At 35.2% G+C, this 25,952-nt stretch overlaps 1 protein-coding gene across 1 annotated transcript in view; it reads left to right on the top strand.

Moving 5' to 3' along the window:
• Nbas (NBAS subunit of NRZ tethering complex) overlaps positions 1-25,952 on the top strand; it is a 324,412-nt gene that overhangs the window by 144,465 nt on the left and 153,995 nt on the right. The window contains exons 27-31 of the mRNA XM_076833054.2: positions 1,503-1,565; positions 3,303-3,425; positions 10,866-10,968; positions 14,422-14,651; positions 19,325-19,437. Of these exons, the coding sequence (XP_076689169.2) occupies positions 1,503-1,565; positions 3,303-3,425; positions 10,866-10,968; positions 14,422-14,651; positions 19,325-19,437 (632 nt within the window). The remainder of the gene's footprint in view (positions 1-1,502; positions 1,566-3,302; positions 3,426-10,865; positions 10,969-14,421; positions 14,652-19,324; positions 19,438-25,952) is intronic.

The following is a 25,952-nucleotide window of genomic DNA, read 5'->3' as shown; positions in this document are numbered from 1 at the left end:
TGCCTCCTGTCTTGGTCCTAAGTGAAGTAGACCAAATCATTGAAAAGAATAATCACTTATTCAATGTCAATTCATAAAGGAAGTACACTTTGTTCTTTGGTATCTATGACTATGCTACAGAATGATAATTTTAAAAAGATTATTGCAGAAGGTGTACATTAATGAAAGTTAGCTCTGACGAATGACTTTAGGTAGTCTATACCTGACTGCTCACTCTCGTTTGAAGCCTAAGAAGGCAGTGTAATCTCAGAAAGTTGCACCGAATAGTTGTCAAATAGAGTTACACCAGGGAGATCAATCATTTTAAAAATAATAAGGCTTTATGTTCAAGTTGGAACTTTTGCTGAAATTCAGGGCACTGTGGGAAGGCACTGAGAGTGTCAAGTTGGGACTCTCAACAGAGTTGTGAGGAGCACATACTGTCATGTAGGGTGAAAGTGTTTATAGCAATTGCTAGGTTTTTCTGCCAAATCCGTGTTCCCTTGATGTGTTGTGCCACGTTTCCTTTTCTCTACCAGCCACAATTTTATTGACTTGTGTGCCTTTTCCTAATAATATTTCTACTAGTTCCCACTCACTGGCTTCCACAGAAAGACTTGCTTTCCTGTCTTTACTGCCTGCCAGTGATTCTATCAAATGGTGGTTCTTCTCCCTGGTTCTTCACCACTGAGGTGGATGGGATTCCTGATGGGGTGGAATGATTTTGTGTGAGGGCTCCTCCTTGTATATGGAATGCTAATGAGGATATCTTAGGGAGGCCACAGATGTTGTCAGGCCTTGTTGAAAGCCAGTATGTGGAGCCTTGCTCCTTATCTGATGTATTAGGTTTTTGTTTTTTATTTAATTGTAGTTGTGTATGGGCAACATGCCTTTATTTGTATGCAGTTCTGAGGATGTAATCCAGTGCCTCATACATGCTAGATAAGTGCTCTGCCACTGAGCTAAGCCCCAGCCCCCTGATTTATAGTTCTTCTCCAATTAATTTAAATTCTATTCTTTCTTTTCTTTTCTTTTTTGCCTTGAGTCAGAACTAAACCAAAAATACCTTAGAAAGTAGTTACTCCTGTCTGGCTAATCTGTTACGGAGAATGTTGACCTACTCTTGTGTCTTTTTATTTATTTATTTTGTGGGGGCACAGGGCTTGTATTAGAAATTGAACTCAAGGTCTCTCAACACTGAGCCACATCCCCTACCCTATTTTGTATTTGGAGACAGAGTCTCCTGAATTGCTTAATACCTCGCTTTTTGCTGAGGCTGGCTTTGAACTCAGTCGGCCTGCCTTCTGTCTCAGCCTCCCGAGCTGCTGGGATTACAGGCATAATCTATAGACTCAAGAAAACTATTGAATGAATTTAGGAGTTAAGCCTGAACTTTTATTTGGACAGTATGTTACATATGAAACAGAAGAGAAGCATGCTCTTAGACCACTGAATTGGGTGGTATGCTTTATTAAAGACCCACTATTAAGACAATTTTAATTTTTGTTCTTTCACTTCTTTAGTCATAAGACAAAGATGACCACAACTCTTCATGACATGGTAGACCAACTGGAACAAATTCTCAGGTGAGAAAAATGAAGTCTTTTGGTTCTGTGCCAAGTAAGTGGGACTATTCAAGAAGTGTGACCCTAAGCCAGCCTTTTAGTCATTATTTCTCCTTTCACCTTGTATTTTTTTTTGTTTTTTTTTGGTTTTTTTTTTTGAGTGAATCTCCCCAGTGATGAATGTACAGCTGCCTTGTTACAGCAGAATGGAAGAATAGTAAGGAGGCATGGGATTATAGACTGATGAGCCTATATTCAAATCTAGACCTTTCTGCTCTGTGATCTTTGAACTTGTGGTTTCCTTATTTTTAGTTACTGAACTCGTGGAATTTGGGAATTAATACTATATGAAGCATTTAAAGTCCTTTAAACATAACAGGCACAAAAGAAATGATAATTTCTGGAGCAAGTATTGCATCTGACTTTTTTTGGGTACAATATATTTAATTAGATCAAATTGCTAGAACCTTCATATTACTTGAATAGTTTTCTTTACTGTTCTGAGGAAACATTGAGTTATTTGAGATTGGAACATTCTTAATTTGCCATTTAAGAAGTCAATATTGTTAGTGTTTATGTGTATGTAAAAATGTAACTTTAAAATATTTCAAATAAAATGTTAAGAATAACATTGTTCTTTCAATGTGTAATTATAGAAATTATAGATAATAACACCACTTTAGTAGTGGTAATATGTATGGTAAAATATAATTTGGAGTTCAGTAATTTTATTCACTCAAATTAAGGGTCTTTAGGGTAAACATTTTAAGCTGCACTTAAGGGAACAGAATGTTTTGTGTACCATGTATGAGTTAAATGAAGAATTAACTGTTCATTTTTCTCAGGACCTCCATTTATTATTAGCTTGATTCTTATTATTCTATGTTCTGAAAATTATACAGTTGTATTTCTTACAGAATGTTTAATAAATCAAGTACTTCCTATTACAAGTTGACTTTTCACTACTCCTTTTATCTGTTTGCCTAATGAAACCTAGAAAAGATATTTCACTGAGATACAATGAAATAGTCATAATTTATTTACTGCATGTTTGTGGCCCTTATGCTACCAGTACCTCAAGAAAACAGTAGTATCCTATAGGTCTCTGGATGATGCTTAGGTCTTATTTTTAATGTGTGTGTGGGTGTTTTTTTTTTGGCGGGGCGGGGGTGGTGGGTACTGGGATTGAACTCAGGGGCACTTATCCACTGAGCCACATTCCCAGCCCTATTTTATATTTTAGAGACAGGGTGTCACTGAGTTGCTAAGCGCCTCGCCATTGCTGAGGCTGGCTTTGTACTTGTCATCCTCCTGTCTCAGCCTCCCACGCTGCGTGTGACACTGTGCCTGGCCGTAGGTCTTATTTTAAAATAAATTTTTAGTCTTGTTGTCCCTCACAGCTACAAATCATAGAATTGTTAACAAACGAGTTAAAATTGGGCAATGAAATTATATATTTGGTTTGTTTTACTGATTTGTGTTATTATGGTAGAGGGAAATTGCTAAAATAATTTTGAAATAAAAATGCCCTTTTAAAAAAATATGCTTTAGTCCAGGTATATTCTAATGAAAGTCAGCGGGGAAAATAAGATTTGAAATATAATGAGCTTTGTTTTTCTTAAATTAAAATATAAAACTGGATCATATTGTGTGATGTGCTTTGTTTTTATACTAGAACTTAAGTATTTGTATGTTTAAGATTCTTAGAGTCCTTTTGTTTGGCAGCAAGATTTTAAATAATTCTTTTTTCACTTACAGTGTGTCAGAGCTTTTGGAAAAACATGGACTTGAGAAACCTATTTCATTTGTTAAGAACACTCAGTCTAGCTCTGAAGAGGCTCGCAAGCTGATGGTTAGATTGACAAGACACGCCGGTCGGAAGTGAGTCGTTAAAACTCATACACATATACAGTTTGATAAGGTTTGACATATATATGCTCATGAAACCATCAGTATTGTCAGGTTCATGAATATATTCATTCCCCTTAAGGGTTTGCTATTGCTTCTTCACGATCCATTCCTGCCAGCTTCTCTTCATCAAGTCCACATTCCCTTACAAGGTCAGATCTGCTTTCTGTCCCTTTACATGTTACTTTACATTTCCTAGAATTTTGTGTAAATGAATCATCTGTATTTTGTGGTGGTTATTTGACATCTTTTACTCAGCAGAATATTTTGATTCATTCAGCAGCCCATTCATTTTTATTTGCTGAGTAGTATTTCATTGCTTGGATTAATCTCACCTTATTTAACTATTCTATTAGTGGACATTTGGATGGTTCAAGTTTTGACTTTCACAAATATATCTGCTGTAGATTATAGATTTCAATTTCTCTTGAATAAATACATAAAGGTGAACTGGCAGAATCATGGTAGGTAGATGGTTAACTTGGGAGAGGGGGCCACCTGCCAAGCTGTTTACCAAAGTATTTGTATCGTTTTATTTTTTTAACCAGTCTTGTAGGAGAGTTCAGCTGTTCTACATCCTCATCAATACTTAGGATTGGTCAGTTTTGTTAAGCTCAGTTATTTTAATAGGTATGTGGTAGTATCTGATTTTGGTTTAGTTGCATGTCTTTAATAATGTTGGGGATCCTTTTATAGGCTTATTTGACAAGTCTCTCTTTTCAGGTTTTTTTCCTCCTCTGGTACTATATGTTGAATCCAGATGTGCTTTATCACTGAGTTAAATCCATAATCCTTTGTAAAAAAAAAAAAAAAAAAAAAAAAAAAAAAAATTATTTTGAGAAAGGGTCTTGCTAAGTTGTCTAGGGCCTTGCTATTGCTGAGGCTGGCTTTGAATTTGATTCTCCTGCCTCAGCCTCCTGAGCTGCTGGAATTACAGGTGTAATTCAGGAGGGGCTTATTTTTTTTTAAAATCGTGTCTTCGTTTTTTTTTTTTTTTTTTTTTAAATATATTCAGGATACATGCTCCTTGTTAGACATATGCTGTGTAATCTTTTCTCCCCTTGGGCCTTATCTTTCCATTCTCTTATTTGTCTTTTTAAAAGCATATTTTTAAAAATCAATTGGTGGTTCTTGAATATTGCTTTTGTTTTCATATCTAAAAAATATTTGCCACAGAGTTTTATATTTACATTTTATAGCAGAATCTTTAGTTGTATGTTTATTTTTAGGTTCATGATGCATTTTAAGAGTTTACTTTTATTGTTCAAAGTATGCATGACATTGGAATGAATTTTTGGTGCTAGGAGTCAAACCTAGGGCCTCATACACACTAGGCAAGGAGTCTACCATTGAGCCACGGTCCCAGCCCTCACATCTGAGTGTTAACCACACTACTTGTTGAAAATACTGTCATTTCTCTACCTACTTACCTTTGCAACTTTGTTGAAAGTCAGTTGTGCATATGTGTAAGGGTGATTTTTTTAAAGTCTTTATTCTGTCTACTAATTTTTCATTCTTCCAAAAGCACATTACACTGGTTATTATAGATCTATAATAAATCTTGACATTAGTTAATATTAGTCTCTCAACTTTTTTCTTTTTCAAATTTGTTTTGCTTTTTATAGGGCCTTTCCATTTACATATGAACTTTAAAATCGACATGTCAAGTGCTCTCATTTGGGATTTTGGTAGGGATTACATCAAATTTACATATTTTGGAGGCATTGCTATCCTAAATCCCTATTAAGTCTTCTATTCCATGAACACAGTATACCTCTCTATTTACTTGGGTCTTTAATGATTTTGTTGATTTTGATGCACAAATCTCATACTTTGTTAAATTGATTTCTAATATTATTTGTTGATTCTATTGTAAATGAAATTGCTTTCTTAATTTTAAATTGTCCATTCCTAGGATGTAATGAAATACAGTTGATTTTTGAAACATTGATCTTGTGTTTTTTAACTTTGTTGGACTGACTAGCTTATATAGTTTTTCTCTGCAGACTTCATAGTCCTGGATGCTAAAGTAGAAAGCTGCCATGTGCTTGGAAAGCTGAGAGTAGTCAGAATGGAGGGCATGTGGCTTATACAGTGTGTGCTAATCAGGATTGTTGTAAGCCACATCTCTCGTCTTTCCCAGTCATGACCTCCCTTCAATACATAACTTTGCCCCTTTTTACTGCTTAATGCAAATAAAATTCTATAGTATGTACTTTTATGTAGTCTCCCTGCATTATATTGGTGAGATTCATCTACATTGTTGGTATAACATTATTTGTTCATTCTCATTGTTGTAAAATATTTCATTTTGTGAATATAATACATTATTTATAAATTCTATGTTATGGACATTTTGATTATTTCTCAGTTTTACTTGTTCTTAATACTATTTCTATGAATAATTTTAATTTTTAAAAATTTGTTCTTTTTTAATTAAACATGGTAATAGAATATATTGACATATTTAAACAAATCTGAAGTATCTTATTCTAATAAAGATCCCAGTCTCTTGTTGTACATATGTGGAGATTGACTACGCTATGCTTACGTATGTACATGGGAAAGTTAAGTCAGATTTATTCCTGTCTTTCCTATACTTATGTCTTTGGATATATATGCATATGTGTTTTTCTTGAATACCATACCTACTTAGCATATAATTGCTGAGTTATAGAATATGCCTGAGACCAACTTTAGGAGATTCTGCCAAATATTTCACAATTATTGTGTATATTGCTGTAGCAGTATATAGTTATTTGATACTGAGTTTTTTTTTTCCCTTTCCTCCTTTTTTAAGCAAATACGATAGCATTTTACTGAAATCCTAATGTGTATTTCCCTAATGACGATGAAGTTGGGAACTTTATAATAGGATCAAAACATCACATTTCTAGCAGTAAATCTAAAATGAAATATATAAATCATATACACTGAAAATTACAAACACTGAGAACAATAATAGACATAAAAAATGGACAAATATACCTTATGTTCGTTGATTGGAAGATACAGTCGTGTAAATGTCAGTTCTGCCTAAGCTGATCTATTCTTTTCCTGCATTCCTATAAGGATTCTAGTATATGTACATATTAAATTAAGAGCTGCACAAGTATAAAATTTGTTCAGTGGAAATGTTATTTTCTGATGCTGATCAGAAAATATTTGTGTTACTCAATAATTTGGTGAATATATGACTTTTTCATGTTCTATTTCTGTTGCTTAAAACAGATTCTAACAGTTTATAGGTAATGAATCTTTTCAAACGAATGTGTGAATAAGTGTAAAAAGATAATGTTAAATTTGATAACTAGAACATTTTTATTTACACTAATTATGTTTCTATGTTAACTTCATTTGAAGTATAATAGTCATTCTAAGGAAGTTAGAAATTTTGCTGAGTTTCTCTTTGGAAATTTATTTAAAACCAGTTATAAGAGAGACAGGACAACTGAACTCATTAGTTAACATTTACATTTCTTAAATATTTATGAATTTTTTATTTACATTATTTTATGACTATTTTGTTATGAATTTTGACATACTTAGTGTCTGTATTATGCTTGATGTCAGGCTTCTGAAGAAAGACATGACACCTCTCTGGACTGGTTGGAGCTATGTCCAATTAAATTATTCTAACAGAATACTCATGAAGTCTGAGAATTAAAAGATTATCTTGTAAAAAAGTTGGCAACAGAGTTGAAAGGCATTTTGAAGTAGGTGGTATCCAAATGTTCAGTAATAAACTCTGAAGTTTTTTTTAATCTATTATACTAGATTTTTAGGCAGGGAAATAAGCAGAGAGGACCTGTGACCTTAGGGTGGAGATTCCAGATTGAAGATGGATGTGATGATCAGAGAGGTGTAAGCTGGAGGTAGGGAGTGGAGTGGGATCCCCAAGGATGCAGGTGAGGTTAGATTCTGAACCTGACCCTCAGGAGACTGTAAAGATGTGAAGAATGCTTGGGAAAAGCCTTCTCAAAAGCTAATGCTGAAGGGGCAGGCTCACAGGAAGTAGGATCAAATAATGAGAGCTTTTCAAAATCTTTTTTCTCTCTTGTTATTCGAATTTTGAGATACAGTTTAAAGATTAAAAGAAAAAACTCTGATGCTAACGAGTCAGTCTTATATATTTCCCTCTTTTAAGATCTAGTTCTACATCTTTTTAGGAAACCTGGTTTGACTACTCCAGGTGGAATGAATTGTTTTTCCTGGAGATTCCCTGGCTTTTCCCATGTGCCTCCCTTGCTGTTGTCCTCATTTCTCGAAATAGCATCCTGTGGTAATTAAAGTCTGTACTTTACATTCCCCTTTAGATCACTCATTCTCTAGCACGAACATGATCACCACCATACAGCTCAGATGGGAACTCGCGTATCAGCTGTCTGACTATTGAATGATTAAGATTTTGAATGATTCAACTCTTAAGATTTCTTAATGGTCGGAGGAATGCAACTCAGTGCTACCAGCACTTGCCTCGAAGACTGGGAGACTTGGGTTTGATCTCAAGTGCTGCAAAACAACCAACCAATCAATCAAGATGCAAAACAAAAATCCCACTTCTCTTTCCTTTAAGAGGGGGGAAAAAAATTCCTGTTCAAGTGGGGTGTGAGGTTCTGACTGCTCTAAAACCTTCTCTTTAACAGGAAAGCCTTGCTGTTGCTGCAAGATTGTCCTCACACTGAGTTCCTTACATAATGTTGAAGTGTCTGAAGTTAATTTTTACTCAGTGACCTGTTTACTAAGAATACGGCCCATTTTCAAAGTAGTATGCTTAAAATGAATTTTAATTATTTTGTTACGTTACCATGGCTTGGCCTTCATTACCTCCAGAATAGTCTTGTATATATCCTAAATGGTAGCAATGTCATCAAATCTGTTAAAACCGAGGTTTGACCATCTTGAATACAAGACTGTTTTTCCCTTAAAAATCCACCTCTGTTCCAAAGCTGAACTCATACTGTGTATGTGTGTGTTCAGGAATCTTGTTAATTTGCAAGCCTGTTTAGTTTCTTCAAGTTCTATTCTTCATTCTTATTTACTGAATGTTTTCTGAAGAAGGCCATTATAAATAATGTGTTATAATTTATTTTAATTAGAACTCTATTTACGACTAGCCATGTGTGAGGAAACATTAATACCATCTGTCCCGGTGCTGATGGCTTCTAGAACAACAGCTGGGCTGTGAGGACTTGAGTTCAGCTAGATGATGCCTAGGTCTGATTTTATTGAGCTGGTGGAAGCTGGGGCCCTCACTTCATCAAACCTTTTGCTGTGTCTCCGCTTGCATACCAAAGCTGAAAGAGTCCTCCATTCTTTGAGGCCAGAGGGTAGAGTTCAAGTACTAATATCAAACTAAAGAAAACATTTTATGGATTATTCTGAGAAATTCTTGCCAATGTTATATATTTTGTGTGTGTGTATGCTAAAAAATGGTTTTCTTATGTATTACATATGAAACGAGAGTAATTATTCATTTGTGTAATATAAAATGCCAAAGGCAAGTGAAGCATATTCTTATTAAAAGAAGCATATGCTTACTAAAACTTTTAGGAGAAGCTGGGCAAGGTAATGTGTGCCTTTTACTCCAAGAACTCAGGAAGTTGATGCAGGAGGATCACTTGAGCCCATGAGTTGCAGGACAGCCTAGAAAACATGACAAATTTTTTATAGACTAGATTTTTTACAGAAATTCACCTCAATGCATACTTTTCGTATAGAAATATTATATGTGTACTGTCAATCTGCTCTTTTTATCACAGCACTTGGAAATAGTAATGATTTTTAAAAAATGCATTATGACATAAAGCCAAAAATGATTAACAAAAAGATACATTATCTAGTTGGTATTTGACAAACACAAAACAGAATCTACCCTTTTCGAACATTGAGATTCAGGCCTGGGGTTGTGGTTCAGTGATAGTGTGCTTGCGTTGTGTGCATGGGGTACTGGGTTTGATCCTCAGCACCACATAAATAAAATAAAGGTATTGTGCCCATCTACAACTAAAAAAAAAAAAAAAAAAAAAAAAAAATTGAGATTCATTATGTAGAACTTGAAAACAAATTTTAGGTAAACATAAATGATGATTCCAAACAAATATATATTAATCTAAGATGAACTTTTGAGAATTAGTGTGTTCTTTCTACAAGGCAATATTAGTAATCATATGTAACTTAAACACATAAATGTATTTGTAACTTCATTTTCATTCATTGTTTGTTGAAAACTTATTACCAGAAAAATTGGAAGTCTCTTTGTATGTTCTAGTTTAAGTTCATCTTTATAACATAGATAAAAGGGAGCCTAGAACTCAGTATATTAAAAACTGAAGTTCATACGGGTAATTAAGCTTATAGGAGCATCTTGCATCAATGTTTGTGTTTCATCAGAATTATTATCCATTCCTTTTGAAACTGAGGTGGGCTTTGAGTTAGGAAAGTGAAATTCAGAAATATTAAATGACAGCTAATCTGTGACTGTAGATGAAAATGTTAGCAAAACCCTTTCCCCTGCTACAGGAGATCTTGATCATAAATTCCCTTCTCTGTACCTTTGGAAGAAAACATAAAATGGTTTTTAATCAACCGAATTACAAACGTCTCAGTGCTTGGGTATAATTGATCGAACTGGTAAATTACTTCTGGCATGGAAGAAGTGTAAATGACCCAGAAATTCCCTGTGGGACCTTTTCACTTGGGCCTTTCTTGAGTGTGGTCACTGGCATGTTTCTTAAGGGGCCTGGAACACTGTGTCTGTGGAATAGTTGCAGAGGGTCCTGGCTCTTGGGAACAGGAAGCTCCTTGCTGTGCCCACGGGGTGAACTCCTGTAACTGCTCCATGAGGCTTTTTTTACCTGAACTGTCACCTGAGAAGGTGACTCTGCAGTATTCTGTAAGTTGCTCTATGGAATGCTGTCCATACTGTCACTGAAGGAACAACTCAAATGGCCCTGCTGCGAGTCATGGTTCCCATCCTGTCTTCAAATCCAGTATCGCCTGTGGTTGCCCCATGTGTTTGAATGTTCAGTTGAAGACAGACCTCAGAGAGGAGGTGCACAGTGATGAAGATGAAGTTTGAAACGAATTCCTGTCTCCAAATGCTTTTTCTTCATCATAGCTGCTTTGTTTTTGTGCTTTATTTTACCTTAGAAACTCACAACTTGTCGATTTGCCATTTATTGTTTCTGCTGCTCGTTTCGTGTCTAAGCAGCCTATGACAGGGGCTGATTTGGCAGCAGCTCTAGCATTGAGGTACAGCTTCCCAGCTTTTCTTTCTGTCTTCATATGAGATCATTCCTAGTGATCATTTGGAATGGTGGTACTTGTTTGTTGTGTTCTTAACTTTTAACTAATAGAAGAGAGATCTTTCATGTTTTCGGTTTTCATCTTGTTTTTCCTCTGTTATTACAGGCAGCCTCCTGTGAGTGAGTCTCATTGGAGAACCTTGCTGCAAGACATGTTAACCATGCAGCAGAATGTGTACACGTGTCTGGATCCCGATGCTTGTTATGAGGTAACTACTCCTGTAAACTGCTGCCTTTTAATTTTTTACACTGTTGGTGACAAGGAAGATGACAATAAGCTGCACTGTGATACTGTTCAAATAGCTGATAATTGACTAGTACTTCCAGTTTAGTAGTTTTATACTCACTATTTTTCTATCTTTGCTTATTGCAACACCAAGTATTTAATGGGGTAATCATCAGCTAAAAACAAAATTGTACATGACTTCTCTTCGTGGTGGTTATTAAAACTTTATTTAGTGGCTGAGGGTGTAACTCTGGTATAGTGCATTCTTAGCTTGTGGGAGGCCCTTAATTCAGCCCTCAGCATGCAACAAGACTATAAAACCAAAAAAACATATTTAATGTGCCTTAGAAAACTCTTCCAGATGTGTCTTGTCTTCTTTTATCTTACTTGTTTTCCATATGTCTTTATCTCTTTATTGTTTATCCTGTCAGGGTATTCTTCTAAAACAAAATGTTCATGGTGCTCCCTTTCTTAAATGTGTTGCTTGATATCCATACAAATAACCAGATGAAAATGTTAGCATTGTAGTTGTTGTTTGCATGGCATGGAGAGCCACAGCAGCCTGCATTCTCCTGTCCGCTCCCACCTTGGTCACTCTCCACCATGAACTTATACTCCAGGAACTCCATCAAATCTGACATGAATCCACCTATCCACCACCATGCTGGTCCACATTTCTGTGACTTTATGTACTTTGCCAGAAATATATTCCTTTTTCATTTACTTGGAACATCCCGATGCATTTTTAGGACTCACTTCACTAATTATGTCCCCTAGGGATACCTTCCTTTGTCTTTTCATTATAACTTACCTCTGCTGTAGCTTTTCTTAAAATAGTTTTTGCTTACATATGTGTTCCTTTGATTTGGTCATGAATTTGGTCATGGTCCTAGTTAGGTGTTATCCCAACACATTCATCCTTACATACCCCGCAGTGTTATGTCTGGAATGTAAAAAATGATGCTTAAGAAATGGTTGTCACTTGGCTGGGAACATAATCCAGGGGGGACTTATTTATTATTTTTGAAGGTTTGTGTAATAACAATAAATTGCTGATGATCCAACTAACTCACTTTTAATGAGATTCAGCCTAAAAGAGGTTTCGCATTTGAAGTTTCTTGTTTAAATAAGTCATGTACAAAACCATATAGGGCATTCCCATAACAAAGCACAATCCATTTTATGGAATGAGAGTTGTAAAAATAGGTCTCTATTTTGTGAAATTGTTGTTTTTTAATTTAAGTAATTAAAACAAAAAAGCAGTAACAGACTGTTGAGAAAAGAATGATTTTATATTTGAAATTCAGGTTTTTAAATGCTTGACTGACTGTAAGGTTGATATTGTTGATTACAGTCTCACAGCACATACAATTGCCAGTAACTTCCCATTGTGTGTTGAAAACAAAACTTGAAATCAAATTTAGGAGAAAATAATCTGTATGCACTTGGAATCTAAAACTGACTTACTATGTCTGAAGTAGTATTTTTATATCACTGTGATGGTGTTTTGGTACCTTCCTGTTTCGGATTAGGATTCGATTGAAAAATTGGCCATCTGTATGTTACACTTCAACTAGCTCCTTTGTGCAGTAATCTCTCATAACAACCGGATTGATATATTACATTTTAAAATATTGTAGTACCTTTTTATTAGGCTTGACATCTTAATGATATCTATTTGAGTGTCTCTCTGTTGAGAAAACATTTGAAACATTATGAAGATTCTAGAAGACAGTTGTATAGATTTGATAAACTTAGAAGTTTTAAATATCATTTTTGTACCTTTAAACTATGCTATATTGTCTTACTGACTTTCAGTTATTAGATTTTGCTGTCCTTGGAAAGTAATTTGAAACCTCAGTGGTGTAACTTTGAAAATGTTACATAAAGATTTACTTATAGCCTTTAGAACAGAAATCCATACTGTTCATTTTAGCAAGACTTTAAGTTTTAGGATTAAATAATTTGAGTTTTTCAGCTTTTGCCTTGAGTCTTTATGGCTTGCTTGAATAAACCAGAGTTATAGAGAAACTGGTCCATGCTTGGAGGAAGCTGTTTTGGTCAGTCAGATGGAAGAAGCGACGAGGACTGTTCATTGATTTACTTTCTATATAATATCTGTTTTATAGAAGATACTTCTTAAACATTAGAGACTTTATTCTTAACAGACATCTCAATAAAGGCCTGGTCAAAAATGCTTTTCGTAAAGCGATAACAAGGGAAAACTATGAAAACTTGATCTTAATTATGAGGAGACTCTTCTCCATGAAATATATATATATACATTTTTTTTTCTTTTCTGTTTCTCTTCTATCTTCATCCAGCTGTGGAATGCTAGGGAAGAACATTCTTGGGGAAGTTCTTGTGCTAATTATAGATCACATTATTAGTTTTCCTTAAAAGTTAAAAATTTTTTTTTAGTTATACATGGGCACAATATCTGACTTTGTTTATTTTTATGTGGTGCTGAGAATCGAACCCAATGCCTCGCAAGTGCTCTGCCACTGAGCCACAACCCCAGCCCTATAGATCACATCATTAGTGTAGGCTTTAAAAGGATCACGTTAATACTTTATATAGTATGTATGTAAGCTCAATTAATTTATTACTTTTGTTAATTGATACTGTTAGTTGCCTCCTAGAATATAATGATATTTGCATGAACACTTTCTATCAGTGTCTTTTTATTGAAGTATTTTTTCGGGTGGTGGAGTTCCAAGGAGTGAACTCAGGGGTACTCAACCACTGAGCCACATCCCCAGCACTATTTTGTATTTTATTTAGAGACAGGGTCTGAGTTGCTTAGCACCTCACTTTTTGCTGAGGCTGGCTTTGAAGTCGTGATCCTCTGTCTTGGCTTCCTGAACTGCTGGCATTATAGGCGTGTGCCACTGCGTTCAGCTTGAAATATTTTTTTAATATGCAGGTTGAAAAAAATCTATGTGGTATATCATAATTTTAATGACTAGGTTAAATATAACACTTGTAGCTTGTCTGTTTAGTTTGCGAGACTGAATTCAGATGGTTTAACCAATTATAAGTTATGTATATCATATTCAAAGACTTCCTTTTAAAAATTGAAGTGATTATAGTTTAACAGAAGGGCCCTGGTTAAGGGTAGGGGAGTATATCTACTAGATGCTCTTTTTAATGAATATGAACTTTGAATGCTTCTAACACCTTAAAATTATATGCTTTTGTTTTGGTTCAGTGAAATTATTCTTTCATCTTTCTAAAAGGTGAATTTTTTTTATTCAAGTGAAATTAGCCGGTTTTGAAGGATATAATTTATTGTTATTTTGTACCTCTACAGTGTTACACAACCAGCGGATGTGGTTGAATGTGTTTTTTGTTTCATTTGGATTTCAGAGCCTTCATTTTGTTAAAAATGAGTCTGCCTTGTCTATCACTAATTCCTGTGTTTTTTCCTTCCCAGATATTTACAGAAAGCCTTCTGTGCTCCAGTCGCCTTGAGAACATCTACCTAGCTGGTCAAATGATGCACTGCAGTGCTTGGTCAGTAAATCCTGCAGCCAGTGTGGCCCAGAAAGGAAAAATCCAGTACAGGGTCAGTTACGAGAAAAGTGTTGACTTGGTTTTGGCTGCCAGCAGAGAGTACTTCAACTCATCCACCAATCTTAGCGACAGCTGCATGGATCTGGCCAGGTAGAACACCTGTTTTTTCATAAGAGAGGGGCAAGTCACAATGCATAAACTCCACCGTGACTTGATTCTTTATGTCTTTATAAAAGTACAGTTATTTATTGCTTCAGTAAAAAATGAAAACTAATGAATTATGAATATCTATTTACTTCATCTTGACCCAGTATCTCCAGCCTGTTTTTTGTTAGGTCATTTGTGCTGATTATAAGTCTATATTTTTCTTTTGTTGGAAGAGATTCATGTGATGGCATATAAATTAAAGTTCTGAAAATTCCTAGGATTTTGCACAGTATTTGATCTGTTTAGAGACAAGAGACCTGATTAGATGATAAAGTTCAAAAGTTCCTTCGAAGTAGAAATATCTAGAATATAAATTCAGTTCCTCTCTTGGCCTCTCTTATTAGTTTAATCCTCTTATTTAAATAGAAGAGTCTAAATTTTTAGTTACTCAAAATTGAACTGATTTTCCCTGAAAGAATTTATTCATGATTTGAAATTAGTTTTTACAGTTAATTTTGATGAAATTAAAAGACTAATAAATACTGATGAAAAAATATATCACTTTATGATAAAAGCTTCAAAAATATTTCTATTAGTCCATTTTTCATTATTAAAACGAAATAACCTGAGATTAAATATTTACAAAGATGAGGTGTTTATTTAGCTCATAGTTTTGGATGCTGAAAGTTTGAACCATAAAGGGTTTGTCTTTGGGCGGGGGGGGCCTTACTACATCACCACTTGGCAGATGGCATCACAAAGGCAAGGAGAGGTGGGAGAGGGAGGAACCCATGGGAAGCCAGATCAAGGGGACTGGGCCAGTCTTAGAACTTCTCACTAGTCCCCAATTCTTAAAGAAATATTACCACCACCATACTAGGGACTAAGCTCCCAACATCTGAACCCTTGAGGGACACTGAAACCATGACCAAACCATAACATTGATCTTACTTCTTCAATGCTGCAGGAGCTGAAAAGTGGCATCCTTTTTCCTGCCATCTGACCAATTTCCTGATGTTCTTACCACCACCTGTTTTCTCTGTTGTTGTATCTAGTCCTATTACTACTACGTACTTCTCATCTAATTCATATCTTGGAAGTCTGAGTCTGTTTTGTTTTTCTTTGATCTCCTTTTTTAGACTGTTCCATCTTGCTTAAAGCTAAATTGATTTTCATTCCTTTCTACAAACACATTTTAAAATTGCTTTTAGTTCAATTAGCAGTTTTTCTGAGGACTTGGCTTTCTCATGTCCTCCATGAGTATTTGTTTCTTTGGTCAAACAAAGGAACGCGAGAAAAGGTAGGCAAGTGCTCTACCACTGAGCCACAACCCCATCACGGCCAGTACATTCTTATCTAGTAGTCTTGTTAACTAGCTTTTTATTGAGAAAGCAGTAAATATCCAAACAATATAAGAAGGATATGAATGGGAACATTTTTCTCCTCATTCTGTTTCCTCTAAATTTTCCTCAGTTATTGTTAAAATTAGTTTCTTTATCTTTCAAAATATTTTATTGAACATCATCCTCTTTCTTAAATAACAAGTTTTTCCTATTCATACAGTCTGTTTTAGTCATCTCTTGCATCATTGTGACCAGAAGACCAGATAAGAATAATGTAGAGGAGAGGAAGTTTGTTTGGGACCTCAGTTTCAGAGGTCTTAGTCTGCAGATGGCCAGCTCTGTCGCTCTGGTCCCGGGAAGCAGGAGGGCATGGCAGAGGAAAGCAGATCAGATCATGCCCACAGGAAGCAGAGAGCTCTGCTCACCAGGGCCCACATATAGACCCACTGAATGCACGCCACAAGTGACCTGCCTTCTCTAGCCATATGCTATCTGCCTTTACTTAACACATAGTTAATCCATATCTGCTGAATTAAGGCTCTCAAAACCAAATTAGATTAAGGCTCTCAAACCAAATTTCACCTGTGAACTTTCTTGAGCTCTCTCTCATGAGCTTTTTTTGGAGGCACCTCATATCTAAACTATAACACATATCTTTTTTATGATCATTTCATACTCTTCATGTTTTACTTAAATATAAAACTTACATAACTTACCAAAATATTTAAAGCTTTTTCACTTTAATAACTAATAAACTTTAGTATACAAGTATTACAACATCACATATCCATAAAATATGTACATAAAATATTTGTGCATGAAATTTCAGGCTTTTATGATCAGTTAAAATGTTTAGTTACTTAGAAATGTTATTTATGAAAGCACCCAGTTTCTTCTAAAATGCTTATATAATGTTCTATTACTATATTTTTGCTATTATAATTATCATCATGGCTAAAGAGGTTAAGGACAGACAGGGAGAAAGACGGCAAAGCTCACAATGAACTAAAGACACGATTTGGGTATCATCCTACTTTATATACAAACAGAGATGAAAAATTGTGGTATGTATGTGTAATAAAGATAGTAATGCAAAAAAGTACAAGTATAAAGATGAATTGGCATGAACCTACTTTATATACAAAGATATGAAAAATTGCTCTATATGTATAATAAGAATTATAATGCATTCAGCTATTGTGTACTTAAAAAAAGAAATCAATTAAATAAATAAAATCCCTCCTTATTAAAAATAACAAACACCTTTTTATCTTTTTTATCACTTATGTTCTATCTTGAATGTTTTTTAGATATAAGTACATATAAGTTTATTGCAGTTAAAAATTTGTCTAAATTATGTCAGTAGAATGCATTTTTGACACATAAAGGGAGTATAACTTTTCATTCTTCTGATTGTACATTATTTTAAATTAAATTGGTTGGGTAATCATATATGCACATAGAATAATGTTAGGTTCATTCTCTTTCCTACCCCAAACCTCTTGCCTTCCCTTCACTCCCTTCTAATCCATAATAAGTCTGTTCTTCCCTAGCTCCACCCCCTTATTGTCAACTAGCATTTGCATATCAGATAAAACATTCAGACTTTGGTTCCTTGAGGTTGACTTATTTTGCTTAGCATGCTATTCTCCAGCTCTCTCCATTTACTGGCAAATGTCATAATTTCATTCTTCTTTAAGGCTAATATTCCATTGTGTATATATAACACATTTTCCATGCATTTCTTGAAGGGCACCTATGTTGGTTCCATAATTTAGATATTGTGAATTGAGCTGCTATAGACATTGATGTGGCTGTGTCAATATAATATGCTGGTTGTAAATCCTTTGGGAATAAACCAAGGAGTGGGATAACTGGATCTAATGGTGGTTGCATTCCAGTTTTTCTGAGGAATCTCCATACTTCTTTCCAGAGTGGTTGCACCAATTTGCAGTCCCACTAGCAGTGTATGAGGGTACCTTCCCCCCACATCCTTGCCAACGTTTATTGTTGTTTGTATTCTTGATGATTACCATTCTGAATGGAGTGACGTGATATCTTAGAGTACTTGTGATTAAAATTTCTCTTAATTGCTAGAGATGTTGAACATTTTTTTCAAATATTTGCTGATTGATTGTATTTCTTCTGTAAAGTGTCTTCTCAGTTTCTTAGCCCATTTATTGATTGGGTTTTTTTGGTGTAAGTTTGAGTTATTTTTTGATAGTTAGAATATTCCATTGTGTGACTTTTATAGGATTTATTAATTCCCAATTTGGTACGTTTTCTTTAAAACAGCAGTCTGTGGAAATTGTTTATAATACTACCTCTTGAGAAAGTATGGGCCTATCTGTAGTATAAACTTTCACATCTTAGAATTCCAGGATTCAGAGGAAATTACATTTGAAGTGTATATAAAAACTACAAAGAAATCAGACTTTCTATAGTGACTTGGGAGTATAAATGGGTGTTCAACTGATTTAAATCCTATAGGTTTGCAAGAACAAGCTAGGCCTGTTTGTATCACTCAGGCATATGGCGTCTAGATACTGGCACCTGGGTCTGTGGTTTCAGCAGTTATTGGTCCTTAGAGGCATGACCTCTGATTTGCCAACTCTGTATTCCTCTCTATATATCTTTAGAGAATAAGCTTGTTCATTAAATAAAAAATGAAATAATACACTTTCTCTGAACTTTGAAAGTCTGTTTAAAATATTCTGTATGCCAGGTGTGATGACATGAGCTTGTAGTTTCAGCTACTTAGGAGGCTGAGATGGGAGGGTTGCTTGAGCCTCAGGGTTCAAGACCGGCCTGGGCAAGAAAGTGAGATCCCTATTTCAAAAAAAATTAAAACAAAACAAAAAAAACCCCAAACTTGATAGGCTTAATGTGTTCTTAAATTACAAAGACAAGTAATTTGCTAATATGTCAGTATTATCAATTGATTGCTTCATTTTTTTTTAATCAGAAAAAGGTTTTGTGCAGTAAATATTTCTGTAGTTGCTTTTGGAAAACCACATTGAGACTGAATTGTTTTTTCTAAAAGGGAAATTAAAAATTATCTTAATTCTGTCTTTAAAAAACAGTCCTTTCTAATGTAATCATTACTTTTGTATTCATCAGTAAAATAGCACTAAATGGAATTAGAATGCTTTATGCCATGATACTTGCCTTTCTCATGGGCTTACTACAAGAATTATGAAAAATAACAAAGCATCTAGCTGAATAAATATCTGCAATGTCATAGATTCATGATAAATATGTCTGGTCTCATGTTAAATATAGAAAGATAATTTGGCAGAACATGCTTCTTTTTAAAAATCTAATTTCTCACAGGTGCTGCTTACAGCTGATAACAGATAAGCCTGCTGCCATTCAAGAGGAACTAGACCTTATCCAGGCCCTTGGATGTCTTGAAGAATTTGGGGTAAAGATTCTGCCTTTGCAAGGTGAGTTTTTTTCTTAGTATTGCATTGGTAGTAACTTATTTTGTGCCAATTTATTAGTGTCCCTTTTTAGTTTTTGAAACCACAAGTATCTTTGGCCGTTTAGTCCATTAGCAATAGATTCTACATATTCTCTTATTTTTCCAGTGAAATCTCAGTGGAAACCCAAACCAAAAAATAAATTCAACATTTTACCATAAATTTATTTTTTAACTCACATTTGCAGACTTTTAAAAAATATTAGTAATAGAGTAGTGAGGCTACCTATAAAAATAAAAGTTGAATTTGGGAATTATAGATGAATATTTCAGATTTACGTTAGTTTTTAGTATATAGCTTATTCTGAATTTTGTTTCATTTCATAGATTTGATTATTTCTTTTTATACTTGATGTAGAAAACTGTTTAAGTCAATTCTAAGTTTTGTGTAGAGTTTAGTTAATTAGTGTTATTTTTTCATAAAGCTGAAGTTCTGGTGCCTAAATGTAAAAGGCCTTAAAGTTCCACCTAAAGAGCTTCCTCACACAGACATGTGTTTCTTCTACTTTATGCTATGAGCAGAGTGCCCAGCTCACGATGACCTGGACCTTAGCTGACCTAAGCTGATAAGTGGAAGGTAGATTTTCAGTTGCTTCAAACCCTAGATACCAATGCCTTAAATGAAGAGGGTGTTTGGCTCTTAGGGGTGTGCTTGACTGGCTTCCCTGGCTGGCCATGTGTTCTTTTTTTTTAAAAAAAATTATTCATTCTAATTTGTATATGTGACAGCACAATGCAATTCATTTCATATTATACATAAGACAATTTTTCGAGTCACTGATTTACACAAAGTATTATCACACCATTCATACATGTACTTAGGGTGGTGATGTCTAACTCACTCCACCATCATTCCTACCCTCTTGCCCCTTCCCTTCCCCTCTCTCTCCGTTGCCCTGTCTAAAGTTCCTCCATTCCTCCCATGCTCACCCCCCTATTGCCATTACCAGTGAACCTCTTCATATCAAAGAAAACATTCGTCCTTTGGTTTTTGGGGACTGACTTACTTCACTGAACATTATATTCTCCATCTATTTACCTGCAAGTCCCTGTTTTTAATTCTGAAAATCGTTGGAATTGGGACTGGGAGGAGGTGTATAGTGGAGTTCCCTCCATCTGTGTGTTGGTATGTTTACACAATAGATGTCACCTTTGGATAATAAGACCTTGTTGTAAGTTCTTTGGTGTCTTTTGTCTTCTACAGTATTAGGTTGACTGGACCTCAAGGGATCTGAATCTCGAACAATCTTTCATATGGGCCTAAATTTCTGCTTCTCAGACAATAGGCTTCAAAGAATATTATTGTTACTTTTAGTATCTTTGGAAGTGTATTTGTATATAATTTTAAATATCCTGTAGCATCTTAAGTGTATGTAAGCTGATTATTAAATCGCTAGAAAATTATATTCAGTTGTAGCATTAAATAAGTTTTGAAGCTCAAAAATCTTTGAAAATTGTGAAGATTAATCAGTTACTGAAACAGCATTTTCTGTTTATTCTAAAATGTCTTAAATCATTAACTCCTTCACCCTTAAACATTTAATTTCAGTTTTCAGTTAGGGAAGAGTTTGGAGCACAATGAAACTTTCACTCTGCCTTTATCCCTTGTGCGGTTATACTGTAGCATCGCTCTGTGCGTGTGCACATGGTACTTCAGTAATTAAACAATATAGAGAAACTTTTTATACTTCCTCATATGCTATTGAACTTTAAAATGTTGAGCCCTGATTTTCTGTGGTAATCCAATAGCAATATTTTGGCTTGTAATATTTATCAGCTTTATTCGCTACTGAGTTTAAATATTTACAATCAAACCCAGTAACCTGTAGCTTCTGAAAAATCTCAAATCAATTTGAGAATTATTAGTCTGTAAACAAGTCTGGATGGCTCCTGGCAAAATGCCAGAGGGAGTGGTTTGTGAAGTTACACCAGGGAGCCATTAAGTGTGGAGATTCCTTATTGGTTAACTGCTGTATCGAGTTTATGTTAATTAGATAAGCTGTGTGGAATGTATAAATATCGCTCCTGTCCTACAATAAACGGCTCCTACTCCTGCTGTATCAATATACACAAGTTGTTCGTCACACCCTTGGTTATTTTGCCCAGCCAGCCGGGCTGCGGCAGAAAACTTAAATTTAAAATTTTCTTTTAGAACGTTTGTCAGAAAAGCCCATGAATCCCATAAGATGGAGACTGTTGGTACTAGCTAAATTATAATTAAAAAAACAGTGAAATAGCATGTAACAATAGTTCCATAAGTTTGAGTCCAAGAAGTATTTGCATGTGTACGTGCATGTATGTTCTTTTCCCTGTAATTTGGGTGTTTTGATTTTTGTATTTGTTTTATTTGAGTGTATTTGTTTTTTACTATTCAAGTGAGTGGTTCTTGGATATTTCAGTTCCCTGAGTTATTTCAGTCACAAGGGAAGTCAGTGTTTTACTCACAGCATTGTGATTCTGCTTAGCTGGTTCTGCCATTTTTCTTGGTAACTGTGAGCAAGTATCTTTATCTTAGTGTCTCCCCCTCCCATTATTTGCCAAAGGGAGATACTGATAAGAACTGCAAGAATTATTTAAAAGGAGTAAGTGGGGGCTGGGGTTGTGGCTCAATAGTAGAGCGCTCACCTAGCATGGGCGAGGCCCTGGGTTCAATCCTCAGCACCACACAGAAATAAATAACTACAACTAAAAAATTAAAAATAAATAAGTAAATAAAAGGAGTAAGTGGATACATTTCTAGGCCTAGGATGTGGTAAGGCTGTACAAATATCAGTTATCATTTTCATTATTTTGCTTTAAGGCATTTTATAAATGATCATAGAATTAGTGTGGTCTTACCTGCCTTCTTATTCTCCTTCCCATCTTTCTATTCATTCAGTTTGCCTTCCTGCCTTTGATTCTTCTCCTACCTCCAGCACTCAATTCCCTTTTCCTCCTTATTCCTTCTATTTTGTAAACATTAATTTATTAATGGCACATTGAAAATAAGAGTCACATCATAGTGTCACATGAGTTTAAATCTGGTTCAGCTGTTTTGATAAGGCCTGTGGCAACAATGTCTGAGCTTCACCTTTCTTGGATGAATGTAAAAATAGAACATTCCCTAAATAGTCCTAAAAGTTATATTCTAAAACACGGAGGAACCTTCCATTAGTGGATTCCACACTGGATAAGCATTTCTGTCAATGTTGGTAGTGATAACAGCAACAATTTATATTTATTGAGTGACTTTTATGTTCCAAGTACACTTACATATATCCAGTAAGTGTCAAAAAATACCCTATAAGATAGTGATGATTACTTCTCCAGTTTTCAAATAATAAAAATCAAGGCACAGAAAGATTAAGTAACTTGGATAGGGTCCAAGAAATAGAGCTAGAATTCAAATCCAGGTGGTATGGCTCAAGTACCTGCTTTTGCAAACAGTAGACACGATTTTATTGGTGAAGAGATGCAAAAGTAAAAGTTCCTTTGGGAAAGGGACGGACTTTTCTTCTATGTCATCATTGAATCCTGCATGTTTGTACCTTTCTGGCTGATAACAATTCAAATTTGAGCTCTAGCAATGTCACAAGTAAGTATATGTGTGTTGGCGTTTTCATATCATTCATGAGTGAATAATGATGGACATTTATTGTCCATTCCTCAAAGTGATGTGACTGCTAGGTAGGTAGCTGGTCAGTAAAATGCTTTTTACATTTGAGTCCTGTGTGTGTATGCTTACAGTAGTTTAATAAAAATATATATATATCTGTATGTGTAATATATATATATCTGTGTATGTGTAATATATATATATCTGTGTATGTGTAATATATATATCTGTGTATGTGTAATATATATATATCTGTGTATGTGTATGTGTAATATATATATATCTGTGTATGTGTATGTGTAATATATATATATCTGTGTGTGTGTGTGTAATATATATATATCTGTGTGTGTGTGTGTAATATATATATATCTGTGTGTGTGTGTGTGTAATCTATATATATCTGTGTGTGTGTGTGTGTGTAATCTATATATATCTGTGTGTGTGTGTGTGTGTAATCTATATATATCTGTGTGTGTGTGTGTGTAATCTATATATATCTGTGTGTGTGTATGTGTAATCTATATATATCTGTGTGTGTGTGTATGTGTAATCTATATATATCTGTGTGTGTGTGTATGTGTAATCTATATATATCTGTGTGTGTGTGTATGTGTAATCTATATATATCTGTGTGTGTGTGTGTATGTGTAATCTATATATATCTGTGTGTGTGTGTGTATGTGTAATCTATATATATCTGTGTGTGTGTGTGTGTGTGTGTAATCTATATATCTGTGTGTGTGTGTGTGTGTGTAATCTATATATATCTGTGTGTGTGTGTGTAATCTATATATATCTGTGTGTGTGTGTGTATGTGTAATCTATATATATCTGTGTGTGTGTGTGTATGTGTAATCTATATATATCTGTGTGTGTGTGTATGTGTAATCTATATATATCTGTGTGTGTGTGTGTATGTGTAATCTATATATATCTGTGTGTGTGTGTGTATGTGTAATCTATATATATCTGTGTGTGTGTGTGTATGTGTAATCTATATATATCTGTGTGTGTGTGTATGTGTAATCTATATATATCTGTGTGTGTGTGTATGTGTAATCTATATATATCTGTGTGTGTGTATGTGTAATCTATATATATCTGTGTGTGTGTGTATGTGTAATCTATATATATCTGTGTGTGTGTGTATGTGTAATCTATATATATCTGTGTGTGTGTGTATGTGTAATCTATATATATCTGTGTGTGTGTGTATGTGTAATGTATAGCCGTGTGTGTGTGTGTGATATATGTATAGCCGTGTGTGTGTGTGTGATATATGTATAGCTGTGTGTGTGATATATGTATAGCCGTGTGTGTGTGTGTGTGTGATATATGTATAGCCGTGTGTGTGTGTGTGATATATGTATAGCCGTGTGTGTGTGTGTGTGATATACGTATAGCCGTGTGTGTGTGTGTGTGATATACGTATAGCCGTGTGTGTGTGTGTGTGATATACGTATAGCCGTGTGTGTGTGTGTGTGATATACGTATAGCGCTGTGTGTGTGTGTGTGTGATATACGTATAGCGCTGTGTGTGTGTGTGTGTGATATACGTATAGCGCTGTGTGTGTGTGTGTGATATACGTATAGCGCTGTGTGTGTGTGTGTGTGATATACGTATAGCGCTGTGTGTGTGTGTGTGTGATATACGTATAGCGCTGTGTGTGTGTGTGTGTGATATACGTATAGCGCTGTGTGTGTGTGTGTGTGTGATATACGTATAGCGCTGTGTGTGTGTGTGTGTGTGATATACGTATAGCTGTGTGTGTGTGTGTGATATACGTATAGCTGTGTGTGTGTGTGTGATATACGTATAGCTGTGTGTGTGTGTGTGATATACGTATAGCTGTGTGTGTGTGTGTGATATACGTATAGCTGTGTGTGTGTGTGTGATATACGTATAGCTGTGTGTGTGTGTGTGTTATACGTATAGCTGTGTGTGTGTGTGTGTGTTATACGTATAGCTGTGTGTGTGTGTGTGTGTTATACCTATAGCTGTGTGTGTGTGTGTGTGTGTTATACCTATAGCTGTGTGTGTGTGTGTGTGTAAAATATACCTATAGCTGTGTGTGTGTGTGTGTAAAATATACCTATAGCTGTGTGTGTGTGTGTGTAATATATCTATAGCTGTGTGTGTGTGTGTGTGTAATATATCTATAGCTGTGTGTGTGTGTGTAATTATCTATAGCTGTGTGTGTGTGTGTAATTATCTATAGCTGTGTGTGTGTGTGTAATATATCTATAGCTGTGTGTGTGTGTGTAATATATCTATAGCTGTGTGTGTGTGTGTGTGTAATATATCTATAGCTGTGTGTGTGTGTGTGTGTAATATATCTATAGCTGTGTGTGTGTGTGTGTGTAATATATCTATAGCTGTGTGTGTGTGTGTGTGTAATATATCTATAGCTGTGTGTGTGTGTGTGTGTAATATATCTATAGCTGTGTGTGTGTGTGTGTGTAATATATCTATAGCTGTGTGTGTGTGTGTGTAATATATCTATAGCTGTGTGTGTGTGTGTGTGTAATATATCTATAGCTGTGTGTGTGTGTGTGTGTGTAATATATCTATAGCTGTGTGTGTGTGTGTAATATATCTATAGCTGTGTGTGTGTATATAGCTGTGTCTGTGTGCGTGTGTGTGCGTCTGCGTGTGTGCATGTGTGGGTGTGTATCTGTGTGTGTGCGCGTGTGTGGGTGTGTATCTGTGTGTGTGCGCGTGTGTGGGTGTGTATCTGTGTGTGTGCGCGTGTGTGGGTGTGTATCTGTGTGTGTGCGCGTGTGTGGGTGTGTATCTGTGTGTGGGTATGTATATCTGTGTCTGCGTGGGTGTGGGTGCTGAGAGCCATAGCCAAGTAGGAATGACACATGGCAATTTCCTT

This window comes from Callospermophilus lateralis, chromosome 14 (genome assembly GCF_048772815.1).
Source record: "Callospermophilus lateralis isolate mCalLat2 chromosome 14, mCalLat2.hap1, whole genome shotgun sequence".
NCBI classification, from domain to species: Eukaryota; Metazoa; Chordata; class Mammalia; order Rodentia; family Sciuridae; genus Callospermophilus; species Callospermophilus lateralis.
Note: the sequence above shows the minus strand (reverse complement) of the source record. Positions and strands in the feature narration are given on the sequence as shown.